Source organism: Littorina saxatilis, linkage group LG14 (assembly GCF_037325665.1).
Source record: "Littorina saxatilis isolate snail1 linkage group LG14, US_GU_Lsax_2.0, whole genome shotgun sequence".
Classification (NCBI taxonomy): Eukaryota; Metazoa; Mollusca; class Gastropoda; order Littorinimorpha; family Littorinidae; genus Littorina; species Littorina saxatilis.
Genome location: NC_090258.1, coordinates 11,973,933 through 11,991,426, shown reverse-complemented (window position 1 = coordinate 11,991,426; position 17,494 = coordinate 11,973,933). Strand labels below are relative to the sequence as shown.

General features: G+C 38.9%; 1 protein-coding gene across 1 annotated transcript; it reads left to right on the top strand.

The window, feature by feature from the left end:
- Positions 1-136: 136 nt before the first annotated feature.
- LOC138947121 (charged multivesicular body protein 5-like) lies at positions 137-17,029 on the top strand. The gene is made up of 7 exons (XM_070318568.1): positions 137-303; positions 1,067-1,171; positions 8,534-8,580; positions 12,771-12,864; positions 13,359-13,430; positions 14,068-14,289; positions 15,593-17,029. Exons 1-7 carry the CDS (start codon positions 235-237, stop codon positions 15,647-15,649), a joined length of 666 nt encoding a protein of 221 aa, XP_070174669.1. The 5' UTR covers positions 137-234; the 3' UTR covers positions 15,650-17,029.
- Positions 17,030-17,494: the final 465 nt, after the last annotated feature.

Sequence of the window (17,494 nt, the reverse complement as noted above, 5' to 3'; positions counted from 1 at the left end):
TAGACGCTTCACCAGCGCAGTAGTGATTTATAACTCTCTTAAAATCTACACAGATTTTATTGTATAGCTGTAAAATTAATTTGAAAGTACAGAACGTTTTCCATTTCTCCTAATTTAGTACGAATAACGATCCGTCCCTCGGAAGTACCGTCCATCTTAGCTGATCGAGAAGAACAGAGCAGTTCCTGAACGAAGGCCGTCGACGCTGTTTGTTTGTTTTTCCAGCTTCTCAAAATGAATCGGCTTTTTGGGCGAGGAAAAGCAAAGGAGCCTCCACCGAACCTCACAGACTGCATTTCTGGCGTAAGAAAACCGTTAAATCCTTAAAAATTAAACTTTTGTTGTGTATTTTGTACCCAAAACATTTGGAAGCTTTCACAATCACTGATTCAGTTCTCGTGACTGTGACACTGACACTAAAATTTTGTGAAAGTGGCTTGCTTATTAAACCTGTCATATAATGCCTTTCTTTTTCTGAAAGTTTTTGTATGGTTAGTGAAGAGCAGATGAAGAAACTGACCCACACAACAGTGTTTTGATGAGATTGATACAGCCGATCTTTATACATGTTTTTTTGTTGTTGGTGAGTTTGAGTGTGACTTTCTATTTTTAGATCTCTTTCCAGAAGTTCTCGTTATTTATGTAATTGAATAATAAAGCTCTGCCTTTTTTCTTGTACAACATGTTATAAGTTCCATTCCTTGGTCTTATTTTTCATTATTTTCCCCCTTTGTGAGTGAAAATGAAATGATTTGCAAAGTTTTTCCTTTTGATGTAAACTTTTACTTTCAGTTTTGTTCATTCTACACTACAGTCTACTGAGTCGGAAGGGTTTTGCAAAGGTACACAAGTAATGATTTGTGTATGCTTTTTTGCTAGTTTGTGAGCCTGAAAAAGTAACTTGATCAATTTCTTGATTCTTCTCTCTGCGTTCTGCTTATGAATATGAATATGAATTACAATGCCAATTGCTATTCTGCTGTTTATTTGTCATTTGTGTGTTATTTGCTGAATACATGAATGGATCAGGCCATTGATGTATTATAATTGTTGTCAATGTGTGTAGATTGACAGTCGAGGGGAGTCCGTTGACAAGAAAATCGCTCGTCTCGATGCAGAGCTGGGAAAGTACAGAGATCAGATGAAAAAGATGAGAGATGGTCCGTCAAAGGTAGGTGGACACAGGTTTATGTTTGTCACATATTGACATAAATAATGATGATCAATGTTTTTATTGTTTCATTATTAGACCGAAGTTTCTCATGATTTGCAGTTGCTTTTGATGTCATATTAAGTGTTTGACTTTTTAGTTTTCAATAGGGAGATGATTTAATTGCTTTCACTTTTAGCTTTCACTTTTAAGTACAAATGTACTCATGTCTTGTACAAGTTGCATGTGATGTAGTTTACATTTAACGTTTTCAGGCCTGTAGTTTCAAGCACTTTTCTGGTAGTAGCAGGGGTAAAAAAGAATTATATACATGTAATATATGGCCCAAAGTCAGAATAGGTGTCCATTTTTGTGACATACAAAATCAATTTTAAAAATGAACATTTTCTTTGTTTTGAAAATAGAGATGTATTTTAGAGCATAAATATGCAAGGAACAGCTATGATTTAAGAAAACTCATGTTTGATCACTTCACAGATTCAGGTTTAAAAGTTTGCAGGAGTTCATAACTTCACACCGTCACAAAATTTAGACTTGTTAAATCATTGTTGCTACATGTATTGGGTCTGTTTTAGACATCTGAGCAAATTGCTACAGCAAATTACTTTGCATTTCAAGCAAGTTAAACTTGTTTTGGCCACGCATGATGCAGATGTGAACTCCATTAATGGGAAGTTCATAACTTCACATAATTTACTTTTATTGGTATAATAAATTTAATTTATACAGGCAGGAAACAATTTGTTTTGTTTTTTAATCTGAAAAAGGTGAGCTGGAACATGAAGGTAATTTTTGAAGATGAAGTGTGGAGAAGATTTTTTGGTTATCTGTATTATTTATAGAAATTAATATTGTCACAATTTTTTCACAGCAAATATTGGCATAAGTTATCATTAAATCTACAATTTTGCTGTTTTTGTGCAAAATGTGCTTGAAAAGTACCATCAAAAGGATTTCAATACACCAAAATGTTTGTCTGACTCAAAGAGTTGGCAGAAACTGAAAGTTTTTTTAGAATGTCCTAGGAGTTCATAACTTCACACCGTGACATCACAAACTATGGCTAATTCAAACCAAAGTAAGAAAGTGCATATGTCATCTTATTTTCTCTCCAGCTACTCTTTGTAATCAACATACAACTAAGTAATAAAAGTAAAACATTTGTGAAAACAAACGATAACAAAAATCATAAAATGTGAGCGTGCGCATAACTTCACAAGAATTTTTGTTATGTTGGTCTCTAGTACAGTTACTGTATAATATATTTGCAAAACAATGACAAACTGAGAACACAGAGTTATAGTATAGGCTAAAGCTGCACTTATATTACAAAATCAGATTTTAATTGCCAAAATAAAACAAATTGTTTGAAACTTGTGAAAGTTCATAACTTCACATCAATCACACATTTATACTAAAATAACTAACTAAAGTCTCTTGCAAATAATTCTAAACAACTTAATGATTTACTTAACCAAACTCAGTCATGAAAACTGTTACCGAAATCATTATTTAGTTAGTGTTTATGTCAGCTGACTGTGTGTTCATAACTTCACATCATTTATTTAACTGAAAAGCTACGTACTAAAATCTGCTGGTAAATTAAAATAAAAATGACATCAAACTGTAACAGCCTACTCTGGAGAAGAGCAGCACATCATTTGAGGTAGTGATTTAGTGTAGTAAATTAATTATCGTGTATAAATCATACTCATGGCATGTGTTCATAACTTCACACCGTGGGGCTGAGGGTCAGTTGATGTGAAGTTATGTACACCGTGCAGTCAACCCAGATTCATGCTGGAATTATCAAAATGTAATTTTGAGGGTTGATATTCAGAAAACTTCTTACAAAATGTCCAGATAAAGTTAAATGTACTCTTTTGCTATTAACAAGGCATTATTTTAAACACGCCCTTGAAAAATGAGCTTGAGTTATGTGAAGTTATGAACTTCATGACAAAACGGCTAAGTACTTCAGAAAGAAACAGTCAGCAGCCAGTAGATTCTTTTTGTGATGAAAATCATGGTACAGTGTAATTTGGAAACTGAAAATAGTCATTTTACATATATTTTGGGTTTTGACATGAGTTAGTAACTCTCACATAAAAATAGTGCGCAAGACACAGAGAAAATGGCTAACTAAAGCATACTGCTTGACTTTAGTGACAAAAATTGCTTAGTATCTAAATCTAATGTACTTTTATATGCAAAATTGCTGTTCCACTACAACCTTAACTTTCATGGCTAGCATTTAAGGACAAAAAACACTCTCAGTGGAGATAGTAGGAAAGTTCATAACTTTCTCACAAGAATTTTTTATTTCTCAATTACTCAAACACCAATGAATGAACTTGATGCAAACTTTCAGTGTGACTGCTGCTAGTGGATCCAAATGCATTACAAAGCTAGGTGTTCCCCAACCAGTCAATTTACTCATTTTATAAGGCAAAAGGTTGGAAAGTTCATAACTCTTTTTTCACAAGAAAATCTGCACGTAAACTTCAAACTACGGTACTTTTGAACATGCAAAAACAAGTCAAACAACCCTTTTTATGTTTTATACCTCTGCAAAACATACTGTAAAATACTTTTTTACAAAAATATATCAGGTTTCAATCTTTAATTATTATTTAGAGCTGATCAGTGAACAAAAATGAAGTCTTACGGAAATAGTTATGAACTTTCTGTGAAATTTTTCTCCCCATTTTCTGCAGGCTCACTGACAAAATTCAAAAACTTTGCTTTGTCAAAGGTACATTTGAGTTTTACTGGCTCAGTGAAAAGTCATTCATGACATTCTGTCCCATGACAGAGTAGACCATGTTTCAATATGCTGTAAGGTCATGTCACAAAAAATGGCCAAAATGTAGTGCTGCTGACTTCAGATAATGGCGACATTTTCATTAAAAACAACAACTGAGCACACAATGTTTCTCTAGGTGTGTACTTTATACTTTTTTTTACAAGTCTCATTAATCTTTACAAGGATTTTATTTTTCTTTGATGTACAAATCAGGTTAGAGCCAAGGTTGCACAGCTATTTCAGCTGTGGACACCATTTCAGACTTAAGGCCATATATAGATTGAAACTAAAGTCATTGTTGTGGTGGTTTATTTTATTCTTAGCAAGTCAATTGTTTTTATACTATTAGTAGAACATTACATTACCAGCACTCGCAGCCTGGACGTTGTCTAGCTTCAGGTGGGTTTTTTCCCCACATACTTGGGTCATTCTCAGAAATGGTGGTCCAGTGAGAGTGAGTAGGGGGGACACATTTGAAATCATGAAAAAGTAAATTAAAATTATTTCTACCACGCCTTTTTTTTATCTGAATCTATTCCTGAGACATTAAAGCATTGTTGTATGTCAATAAAAAAGGTTTCTATACGTTGGTGTTGTTTTTATTTGCTTTTCAATTGCGAAGTTCGTCCGTTTCCGGATCGCCGAAGCGTTACACGACTTTCGTGATCAACAATATGTTCAGTCTCATGGTTAAATGCAAACATGCAAACACCAACAAATTACTGCAATCGACAGTCAGGAGTTCAGTCTTGGACGTAGCAACACATCTTTGCAAAAACTCACGCTGAATTTGAAGTTACGGGCTTCGAACAAAAAATTATGAATGTCGTAACGCATTGTATCCAGACTCGACACGCGAACATCGGACAGCAATGTGTTCCATGACTTTGCCACATCACGGCTACTTTTAGCTCTTTGGCGCACAGGAAGTTCGAACAAGAAAATAGTCCTTTGAATCACAGCCAAATATTCACAGAAAACACCAGAATCATATCATTTGCTGAAACTCATGGCGTCGTTTCCTGACCTACGTTACGACTGAAGATGGTTTTTACTTAATTGTCGAGCCTGCAAAGCTTTGTCACAAACTTACACACCGCGGATGGCGACAATGTAGTGTCGGAAGGATATCGAGTGCAAACAGTCTCTCAAAGCGCGAAGTTTAGCGGAACAAAGCAGCCAAGAAGTTTTCGTATCCTCTGATCGTCGATGTTCGACATTCATCAAGTACTTAAAATGGGTAATCTGAACGCAACAGGAACTTTCAACAAATACAGCAAACTCTGACGAATTGTGTTTTGTGTAGTTATTTTAGGTCAGACGGGTTTTGCCGGCAGGAAAGGCCAAACAGTGCAGATTCATGTCTGTCGCACAGGAACCGAAGGTGGTTCAAGCATTTCGTTTCTGTGTTGCGACATTCACCTTAGTTTTGTTCCAAATGTCATTTTTTTACCAATATTAGTTGAAGTCCTTACCTTTCATAACTAGAATGTGTTGGGTAGAACACAAAAATACTGCAGACTTGATAAAAAATGCACAAAGGATTGAAGGCTTCGGTGGTTTAAAGTTGGAATTTGGTTTCCATGTTACAACATTCATCACGTAAATACAACACTTTAAAATGTCTCTTATTCAGCAACCAATTACTCTTTTTGTCTAATTTTTGCATTATTATGTATAGCAAACAATAGACTTCATAGTAAAAACAATTATCCCAGCGAAGCTGGATGTATCCCACGAACGCATTTTCATACCGATAATACATGATAAAGAAGGATTCTTTGTGCCCGGCTACGTGCTACAGTTGGAGATGGAAGTTCACCAACAATTGGGACCATACTAACAAACATACGGTGGGTGCATAGTCGCCCCCATTTTTTCAGCAAACACCACCCAAGGCCACTTTGGACGGGTAGAAATTCTGTACTTTCCAAGTCTATTTGTGTGTGGTTGTTCAAGACTATGGATAAAGCTCGCGTGAGAAGATTACGTCACGGTCAAAAGTTTTTGACGTCAATTAATGCATCATGACGTCATGCCTCCCTGTAGTCTTTTTCTCTCGCGCGGTGTGTGTGTGTGTGTGTGTTCCTTTTGTGCACGTGTTAGTGTGGGTGTGTGTGTGTGTGTGCGCGCGTGCCTGAGTCTGTACTCGTGTGTGTGTGTGTGTGTGTGTGTGTGTGTGTGTGTGTGTGTGTGTGTGTGTGTGTGTGTGTAAGAAAGACTGAGAGAGAGGGAGAAAGAGTGTGTGTGTGTGTGTGAATGTGTGTGTGCATGAGTTTGTGTGTATGTTTGTGTGTGTATGAGTGTGTATATGTGTTTGTTTGTAAAGGTGTGTGTGTCCGTCTGTCTATGTGCGTATTTGTTTGTTTGTTTGCTTAACGCCCAGCCGACCACGAAGGGCCATAATTATCAGGGCGGTGCTGCTTTGAGATATAACGTTCGCCACACACAAGGCAGAAGTCACAGCACAGGTTTCATGTCTCACCCAGTCACATTATTCTGACACCGGCCGCCAACCAGTCCTAGCATGCACTAACCCCATAATGCCAGACGCCAGGCGGAGCAGCCACTAGATTGCCAATTTTAAAGTCTTAGGTATGACCCGGCCTGGGTTCTAACCCACGACCTCCCGATCACATAACTGACGGGGCGGACGCCTTACCACTAGGCCAACCGTGTATGTGCGTATAAGTGTGTGTTTTGTGTGTATGAGATTTGTGTGAGTCAATGTGTGTGTGTGTGTGCAAGGGCGGATCAATTCACTTTGAAGGGGGGGGTTACAAAATGACTGCGAAGATACATGTTGACGGCGCGGAAGGCGCCTAAGCCTCTAGGGGGGTCCGGGGGCATGCCCCCCCGGAAATTTTTTTTATCCAAAGAAGCAAAATAGAGCTATCTGGTGCATCCTGAGCCAATAAATTACCTCTTTTTTTGGGGGGGGGGGGTGGGGGGGTTACGTAACCCGTGTAACCCCCCCCCCCCCCCCCCCCAGATCCGCCCTGTGTGTGAGTGTGTTTGTATAAGAGAGAGAGAGAGAGAAAATGGGTGGGTGGAAGTGTGTTTGTGCGTGTGCGTACTAGTAAGTGTATGTGTGTGTGTATGTGTGTTTGTTTGTAAAGGTGTGTATGTCCGTCTGTCTATATGTGCGAGTGTATGAAGTGTGTGCGGTGAGTGAGTGAGTGAGTGAGTGTGTATTTTTGTACGTGTGTAACTTGAGGTATGTGTGTGTGTGTGTGTGTGTATGTGTGTGTTCGTGTGTGTGTGTGTTTGAGAGAGAGAGAGAGAGAGAGGTTTGTCTTTCGCTGGGGTATGCAGTGCCTTGGCGTTGCACATCTACTTAATTTTGTATTTCTTGACACTTTATTTTTTACTTTGTACATATGTAACACTTTGGACCACCATTTCTGAGAATGACTCACTTCTTATAATAATAATAATACAAATATTTAGGGGAGAGTTACTGATTGCGTACCTGTTATCCATATCGTACCACCCCCATTCCCGCGAAATGACGAATGTCTGAAGCCCCTGCTGAAGTGTGGGGAGAACCTCGTAGGAAAGAAGCATTCTTCCGGTGTCAACATGGCAGCTAGCGAGAAAACTACCAGCAAGAACGAAAAATTCACTTTTTTCGCATTTTGATGTTATTTTTGTAGTGACAAATTTGTGTGACTATGCAAAGACTACACCACTGAGCAAATTAACTTGACTATACATTAATACCTTGTTGAGTGTAGGCTGCATTTGGATCAAAACATTGGCCTTTGCTTTACATGTAGAAGGCTAGATCTACTTATTGTCCAGCCTACCGAAGTCACGCATATCGTACCAGCCAGAGTCTTGATATAGTACCGGTGGTACGATAACAATGACTTCTGGTACGATATGCAGGATGACACAACCTCCTATTAATTGCCAAATGATCCATTTAGGAGTACGTATTAAGAAGTCTGAAGCCTGAAGTTGTTTCAGAAAAATGCTTTCCCCCTCGAACTGGACATCAGAGGACATGAAAAAATGTCTGGCAGCCATTGCAAACGGAATGGGCTTCAGCGCTGCTTCAAGAGTTATTGATATTGTACCACAAGGTCACTAATATCGTACCCCTAGTACGTTATAAGTGACTGACAGGTACGCATTACAGAACTGGTCTTGTAATTCGTACCATTTGGATGATTTTTTTAAATCCGTACTGAAACCAAGTTTGCGTTTTTTTTCATTGAAAACAATATACGGAACGTTGAAGGCACAGGAGATGAGTGTTTATGGACAATTTGAAGTGCCTAGCATAAAATGGTTGCGTTATAGAGCTGTTTGTCCTTAAGTGGTACGATATCAGTAACTCTCCCCTATAACGCGCACATATCTCACCAACAGGCGACTCAAGGCGCACATACACTCATTCACACACACGGAGACTTAAAGTCACCAACACACACACTTATAACTTATAACTATAAGAGTGTCTCATGTGTGATTTCAAGGTGAAGTGAATGTTTGTCCATGTTTAAAGCTGGTTGGTGGGACCAAGCTGACGTGTGTTATTTGTTTTGCAGAACATGGTGAAGCAAAAGGCAATGCGGGTACTCAAACAGAAAAGAATGTAAGACAGTTCAATCTTTCTGTTGCTTTGTTCATCTTCCTTGATGTTCACTGTCTTTCTTTCACTTCTTCTTTTTGCTTCGCCTTTCCTCAAGTTTCTTTTTTACATTTAGTCAAGTTTTGACTAAATGTTTTAACATAGAGGGGCAATCGAGACGAGGGTCGTGGTGTATGTGTGTGTGTGTGTCTGTCTGTGAGTGTAGAGCGATTCAGACTAAACTACTGGACCGATCTTTATGAAATTTTACATGAGAGTTCCTGGGAATGATATCCCCGGACGTTTTTTTCTTTTTTTCGATAAATGTCTTTGATGACGTCATATCCGGCTTTTTGTAAAAGTTGAGGCGGCACTGTCACACCCTCATTTTTCAATCAAATTGATTGAAATTTTGGCCAAGCAATCTTCGACGAAGGCCGGACTTTGGTATTGCATTTCAGCTTGGTGGCTTAAAAATTAATTAATGACTTTGGTCATTAAAAATCTGAAAATTGTAAAAAAAATTAAAAAAATTATAAAACGATCCAAATTTACGTTCATTTTATTCTTCATCATTTCCTGATTCCAAAAACATATAAATATGTTATATTTGCAGGGTTCGTACAGGTCATGGAAAACCTGGAAAGTCATGGAATTTGATTTTTAATTTTCCAGGCCTGGAAAGTCATGGAATTTCAATTCAAGCCATGGAAAGTCATGGAATTTAAAAAAAATAAGAAAGAAAAAAATGACAGTTCGTCAAGTCACAGTGACGGTTACGAAACAGAATTTACGAAAGTGCACATGGATACAAACAGTGGCTGGTCCAGTTTAGTGAAATGACAGGACCAGCAAACATTACCGATATTACGATAATCTGACTGCGTAGCAAATGCTTGACTTGCTTATCGTAGAGACACTGCGTAGAAACTGACTGAAATTCAGTGCAAAGCAAGCCAGTGTCAAAACTGGCAGTGACAAGACGTAAAAAGTTTGCGTGTTCGGAAATGGCGACCTGTGGATCTAGTCATGGAAAATGTTATTGAGGCTCATGGAAAAGTCATGGAATTTTGTTTCTAAAAACCAGTGGGGACCCTGTATTTGGATTAAAAACAAGCTCTGAAAAATAAAAATATCAAAATTATGATCAAAATTAAATTTTTGAAATCAATTTAAAAACACTTTCATCGTATTCCTTGTCGGTTCCTGATTCCAAAAACATATAGATATGATATGTTTGGATTAAAAACACGCTCAGAAAGTTAAAACAAAGAGAGGTACAGAAAAGCGTGCTATCCTTCTCAGCGCAACTACTACCCCGCTCGTTCTTGTCAATTTCACTGCCTTTGCCACGAGCGGTGGACTGATGATGCTACGAGTATACGGTCTTGCTGAAAAATTGCAGTGCGTTCAGTTTCATTCTGTGAGTTCCACAGCTTGACTAAATGTTGTATTTTCGCCTTACGCGACTTGTTCTTTCTTCTTGTATTGTTTCATTCCAAAGTATGTTCCTTTACTGTCTGTCACTTACTACCAATGTTAGATACTGTTTAAAACTTTAATAACCATTTCTTTGTTGAAAATATTTAGACACGTGATAATGATGAGAAAAGTAAGCACATTAAGGCAGGTCAAATGGAGACAGGGACATTACTCTTCATACACAAAGGGAAGCCACTGAGTTGTGTCGCCATTTTTTCCTGGCAGGCTGGGAATTCGAACACATCGAACAGGGAACGCAGAAGAAGAAGAAGAAGAAGAACACGTCGAACATTCGAATGACGTGAATAGAACAAACGTCACATTTTTCAGGCAGCGTAAGTGCGGAATGACGTCAGAAAATGACGACACCGCCAGAAATAAAAACAATGCGACACGCCTCCCAACCACGAGGTCAAAAACACGTGGGCATCTAATGAAATCGGTACAAAGCCGTTCTCTTTGCCAGTGACATTGTAATAATCACCAAAGCTAACATTGAAGCTCCGGTAGCAGGTAAGAGAGTGTCTCCCAACCCGTGATGCTCACAGCGTGATTGCATCAGAATACCACATGTTAAAACCGGTGTTTGAACTAGAATAACAGCCAGTAGTATTAAGAACAAGTGTCTTGTGTATGCAGCCCTCTTTCTACTGTACGCTGGCAGCAGATAATACAATAATTGAAGTCCTTCGAGGCATAAGGGGCCCATAAGGCGAAAAATTGCTTTAATTCCACCCTCAAAAAGTCCCAGCCTTCAAACCGTAACAAATAACAGTACGCACTATTAAGCAAAATTATAAACCAAGCCTTGATTATTAATTTTTATTATTACACTTGTATCAAACAAGTGACCTCCACCTTTTGATTGGCGTTTTTATTACATTTGAATCGGACTTGTGGCCTTTCAAAGTTGCGGTGACCTTTGACTTTCAACAGAGGTCATATGTAACAGTGGTTTTTAAAAACATAATTTAGTTGGCTCATATCTGAGACAAATGATCGGACAACAGCCCTTTACATTATCGTGACACATATTTTTCTGAGGCACACTGGACAGTAATAGTGCAAAGGGTGGGGTTAATCAAGGGAGTGAACCCCCCCTAAAAACACTACCAACCTGTCGTTTTTTTTGGTTTTTTTAATGCCGTTTTGATCGCTCTTGCGTTTACAACCCATCTCATCAAATCGTAATTTATTTCCAGGCTACCAGCAATAAAATACCTCAACATGAGGAACAAATTTAAAATAAACTCTGGCAAAAGACGTGACGTCACAAAGTTTGAGTATGCGCAACGTTTTCGTTTACCAGTGCACTTCGTTACCTGCCCATTGCTGCTTTTGGTGATATTTTTTAAATGACTATTCCTATGCAGATGTTTGTGTAATTGGCCGTTTTCAAAACATACCCATTTTTCGATTTTTCGGTCAAAAATTCAAAACGGGCACTGTCTTCCGAGACTCATAGCTCCGAAACGAACCCACTACCCTATATTTTTTTTATGCTGAATGCATAGCAGACAGATCGAACTTAAAAAATAACCAACTTTTGGGAGAAACCAATTTATATTTAACGGGTCCAGTGTCAACTACCTTAATTTAAATGCACTTTGCGGGTGTCAGGAAAGTCTCAGTCTTATGCTGAAAAAATGCCAAGTCCCAGTGACACAGTGAGTGAATTTGACAAACAAAACTTGGCTAATGCAATGAAAAGTGGCAGTGCTGACCAACTGGTGATTCATTTTCTGGTACATTCCAATAAACAACAGAAAAATACCAGAAATTTTAGGTAAACGTCGATAAGTTGGAGAAGGTGTTTTGTATGAAAGTAAAATGTTCCCAGATTGAGAGGACAATACACCAGTTAACAGTTTCGGCGTTTACATGGAACGAAGAAGGGAAGAGGAAAAAGTACAAACATACTCGCAAAAAATGATCTGCGCACGCGTTCAAATCAAAGGGGGAAAAAAACGAAAATCGCGTGTTTGTGTGCCCCATGTAATCCTTAGAACCTTTACACTCTTTCTTGGAACACTCAAAAGCAACTTCAGGGCTGAAAGACTACAAAATTGCACTTTCTGCCGACTGAATCTACGCTTTCTCAAATCAATCAGAACAGGAAGAAGAAGAAAAAACTATCTGCGGATGCGCATTTTCTCAAAAACAGGAAACCGGAAGAGCAAGAAGAAGCAAAAGTGCTCGTAGAAAAAGATGTCTGCATGTGTGAATCTAAAATGGCCGCGGAACTGTTAATCGGTGTATAGGTCAGTTGAACCTGGATTAAGATTATGTATAGGTCTACATGACCGGGCCTCAACAAAATTATTCTGTTAGACCTTTTAGTTGTTAGACCTTCTTGTTCTACATGTCAGAATTATCCAATGGTTGACTGGCTAATGCATCAAATAAAAAAAATATGCTTCAATGACGGAAAGACCAAGGCGTGAGAACAACACAGCAACTGTGCAAACAAAAAGGCTAGTGGTTTTGCTCGCAACGCTTTCAGTTGCAGGCTTCAGAATTTATTGCAATCCCAAAGACCAGTGTGACATCTATCTATCACAAGTCATGTGACATGTTAACTTGAGTAACAATTTTGATTTAGTACCGTAAGTGTTATGCAGCTGAAGGGTTCATAGCAAGGACTTGAGAGGAACAACTCAACAAACTTTGTTCTATGATTTGTTGTGAGTGGTGTATTTGTAATTGTACACGTGTGCCTTGTCTTATTACAGGTATGAGAACCAGCGAGATCAGCTGAATCAGCAGTCGTTCAACCTGGAACAGCAGAACTTTGCCATACAGACATGCAAAGATACAAAGACTACGGTAAGAAGAAGCGAGAATAATCATTGTCGTTATCATCAATTGATCCATGTGTTACACTGATACTATAAAGCCACATCAGAGACGGCCCTTGTTTTCACTTCCCGTGTTTATACACATCAATCAGGTTTTGAAGTTAATCTCCCTATTGTTCACTAGTGCAGGGTAAAATTCAGATGAGTTTCTGACTGGAAACAGGGTTGTTTTTTTCAAATTCTGCCCGTGAATGTCCCATCTTAAGGATCACCTTTTGGCACAGGCTCATATGCATAATAAGTTCAACATTCAATTTTGACAGTGTTGGTTAATTGCTAGAATCTTGTTAAGTGTTGCACATTTTTTCTGAACTGATCTTATTTATTTTGTGTTTTGTCTGATGTTTTCCGCAGATATACTTTTCCTTTTATCAAGGCCAGTAAATTGAGCTGTGTTGCGCATGTGTTATTCAGATTGACAACATTGGAGAGTCTAATCATGCATTTTTTGTTGTTGTGTAGGTTGATGCCATGAAGATTGGGGTCAAGGACTTTAAGAAGGCTTACAAAGATGTTAACATTGACCAGATAGAGGTAAGTGTGGTGCATGTATGTCTGTATGTGTACGAATACGTATGTGTATCATTTTGTGTGAAGGCTAGAGAGATAGATAGATGGACAGAGGCCGATATTTGTACCTATAAAGTACAGTGGCTGTGAAGCATGAACTTTACTGCATCCAAGCTGTATCCTGCTTGATGAATTCAAGTAAATGTGTCTGAAGACCAACCTACTTGGATATTTTGTGTGTTGGCACTGTTTCAACACAGCCTGACATACAGGAAGTGTAGATTCAGCATTCATGATGGAATTCTTTGTTCATTCCTCTTTTGTTCACTTGTGGTTTTTGCATCGTAATAAATATGTGACAAACTTCTCGATAGGTCATGTATAGGATTAGGAAGCATAATCTCAGCACCCATGATGAAACTAAAACTCCATGGACCTTTTGCATTCAGCAGTAGATTTTAGTACTGGTATAAGTACATGTATTTGACAAACTTTTTCCTTTCCCTGCCACGAGGGCGACTAGCTTTCATCTTTAGGTTGGACATCAAACAGTAATTTTAAGTTGTCTTCTTGCTAAATATGGTTTTAATTACTCTGCCATGTGGGCATCCACATTCTGTGTTCAGAGACAAAATGACAATCCAACTTTTCCTTTTGCCAGAATATGCAAGACGAGATGGAAGACCTGATGGAACAGGCCAACGAGGTGCAAGAGGTCATGGGAAGGTCGTACGGAATGCCGGAGATTGACGACGATGAGTTGGAGGCGGAGCTAGATGCTCTTGGTGATGAAATCGGCGCGGACGCAGACGCCTCTTACCTGGACGATGCCATTGGTGCCCCTTCTATACCCAGCAACGAGCCTGGAGCAGACAGCATGCGGGTGAGTGATATAAAGTGAATTGTTGTCACAAATGTATACGTTAAAGTTGAATGCAACATTTTCACAAAGGATTTGCCTTAAACATCTTCTTCCTGGTCTGCTCCATCATGAAGTGTGTGATACGTGGTGCAGCAGTAAAGTACTGCACTGGTCCTGCACCTCTGCTTTTGCCCATGGACGTGTATTGTAGGTCCCTTCCCGTGGATTGCCTGCCTGTCAGGGCTGCTTAGCCCGGTGTGCTCACCAAATGAGTAGAGGGCATCAGCCTTATAGATAACACCTTTCTTGTGAAAGCAATCATAAGCCCCAATCTGTACTCAGTGTACAGGCTTTCACATATTCCACTTCGACACATAAAGATAATCAATTGTGTGGCTGCATTTTCTGCTGAAATAACTTAAACATTTTGACATAGATATCACTTGTAAAATTAATTCAACCAAAAATGTCTGCTTTGCACAGGAAGCAGCCAAGATTTTTTGTGAATTTGTATTGGGTGAATGTTCTTATGCCATGTAAAAGCCTGTACAAAATTTGTGGTCGGGAACATGATTGTGTACACAAGAAGAGATGTGCCTTCGGAGGAAAAGTGCAACAGTTTCACAAAGAAATTGCTTTGCTATAGAACACTGTGCGCTACCATACACCCATTCTAATTCATTACTTCTTTGTTTATTTATATGTAGTCGGGGTTTTCGCAAGAAGATCTGTTTTGCCTCACTTTGTGGAAATCTGCACGATTTTCTTCAGGCTTGTGCAGTGAAACACTTTGAAAGACTTGTTTGGGAAGGGGAACAACTCCTAGGAATGAAATGTAGTCAGAACAAGGTGGACATAACTGGGGTCTATCAAAGGATGAAATGGTCTGGCTGTGAATCTTGTCAGAATTGGTAACATTCAGTTGTACTCTGGAATGAATCCGTATTTGATCAGCTGGTAGTTTGGTTGAAGAGAAAGGTCTTTCAAGTCGGCACCATCTATGATTTCCTTCCCTTGGGCGTTGCTACACACACATGTACACATGCAGCTTGACTATAGGGTTCAAAACAAATACGAAGAATTGTGTGGCACCGAAGTACTACTGATGATACTTGTAGTTGTACGCTATCACAAAACAGACTACCCCACCGACTTTGCAGCTGTTGAACTTGTATGCATCTTGGATGTTCCTTCTTGGTGAAGCATTGTTTTAGTGTTTTTGTACTTTCATGTACTTATTTTGGTTGGAGTGACCATGAAATGTGGTGCAATGTCTCAAGTTTAGCACATTTTGATAATCATGTTTCTTTATTTTCTATTTCAGGGAGACGTACCCGTGGATGAGTTTGGTCTGCCTCAAATTCCACAGACAGCAAAATGATCTTCCTCTGTCATGTGTCATGTTGTGTTGTGTTGTCACCTGTACATAAATCTTTCTGTTCATTGTGTCTCTCACTTTTGCTATCGGGGAGGAGGGGGGGGGGGGGGAGGAGGAGGAGAGGGGTTACGTTTGCTTGCTGTTTATAGATATTTTGTGTGTGAAATTGTTTACTTTTAATGGTGTATAACTTGTTCTAAACAATAAATGTTAGCCTTTTTCTTCATTTGTGGAGAATGGGGTGTGCTTGATCTCCGAGTGAGGATTCAGTGACAAATTGCATAAATAGCATTCAACATCACCTTCTAGCTGCTTGAAAAGGTTGTCTTTGAGATGCCACATGTAGATCTGTACATGTATGTGGACTACAATATTTCTGATCTAGCACAGGTCAAAGTTGAAGCCATTCATCAATCATTGGTTTCTAAAATCAAAAAGGTTGTGGCTTGTTATCCTAGCTGGAGTCTGTCAAGATTCATTTTTGAGGACCCGTAAAATTACACACTGTCTAAGGAGAATCGGCTGTTTACATGTACTCTGCACTAAACAATGACTTGTTTCAGCTGTAATCTTAATTATGCTAGAATAAATCAGCAGGTGACATCTCAAGTCAGACATATTTATTTGCTAACCTTTCTATTTTGACAATGACCCATTGATTTAAAACAAATCAGTCAGACTCTTCTTTTTTCTTTTCTTTTTTTTTATCCTGCTCCTGTTCTAGTCTTTGTAAGTAGCTGAGCTACACTTTTCTGCAGTTTTTGTAGTCGTTCAGGTTTGTAAAAATGTAGTTATTTAGGCTGCAAGTGAGTGATATCCATCCTGTTAAAGCCATAATGATCTGTCTGTGTATTCAAAGTCATCTTTTTATAACAGCAATTTCCCTTTTGTTGATGAACAAATTTATCTGTCTGTGAATTATGTGTCACAAGGCTTCCGTTTCTTTTTCATATTTGTGAAATGTGATATTTTCTTGTATTTATTGCTAGAGTAAGCCTGCCATGAAATTGATGTTATAAGTTTTGGTTATTTTATTGGAGATTACAGATTTACTCACTTGTTTTTTGGTGTCAAATTTTGTAGGTGTCGGTGCCACTGTTAATGTTAGTGTTTGCACTGCTCTTGTCTGATATTTTCTTACTTTGTGTGCAATGGTTAGGTGTGTTAAATATGGAAAAGGAACATGAACAGTCAACATCTAGATTGTTTACAAGTGTTAAAAAAAAAGGGAGGGGGAAATTAATATTTTAAGGCACCCTGAGCAAAAAGCAGGTTTTCACAATTAAATAATTTGTTTCTTTTTTGGCAGATTTTGGTTGTTTTTGTGTATAAAGACATTGATAAAATTTGCAACTGGATGAATAAATGAAACCCAAAACAGAATCGTTTTGAAATATGTGAGAGATGGATGAGAGGAGACATTGTTGAAACCAGCCTGTCCTTCCGAGAGACCAAAACCCTCATCAAGCATCGCTGGAAGACAGCATTCAAAGAAAGAAACGGAGGCTACAAGCCAGACCAAGACCCCATCCACCGCCTCAGCCGTGCAGAGCAGACTGCCATCTTCCGGCTGCGTACAGGGCACTGCGGCTTTAAAGCGCACCTGAAAAGGATCGGCGTAGCAGAGTCGGCATTGTGCGATTGTGGGGCGGCCGACCAGACAGTAGAACATGCATTGAATACATGCACAAACTTCACCCAGATCTGGCCAGAAGGAGCTACACTGGAGACCAAGCTCTGGGGAACGTCAGAAGACCTGAAAGCGACGTTCCAGTTCACAACAGCAGCGGAACTACGACCCTAGACATAACCGTCGAACGCAGAAGAAGAAGATGTTATTGTTGTTGA

Bases quoted from the DNA above. Each gene is read 5' to 3' on its own strand.
- LOC138947121 (XM_070318568.1), top strand. From the start codon at position 235: ATGAATCGGCTTTTTGGGCGAGGAAAAGCAAAGGAGCCTCCACCGAAC. The intron at 13,431-14,067 runs GTAAGTGTGGTG...TCCTTTTGCCAG, and splicing joins TTAACATTGACCAGATAGAG to AATATGCAAGACGAGATGGA. The intron at 14,290-15,592 runs GTGAGTGATATA...TTTCTATTTCAG, and splicing joins CTGGAGCAGACAGCATGCGG to GGAGACGTACCCGTGGATGA.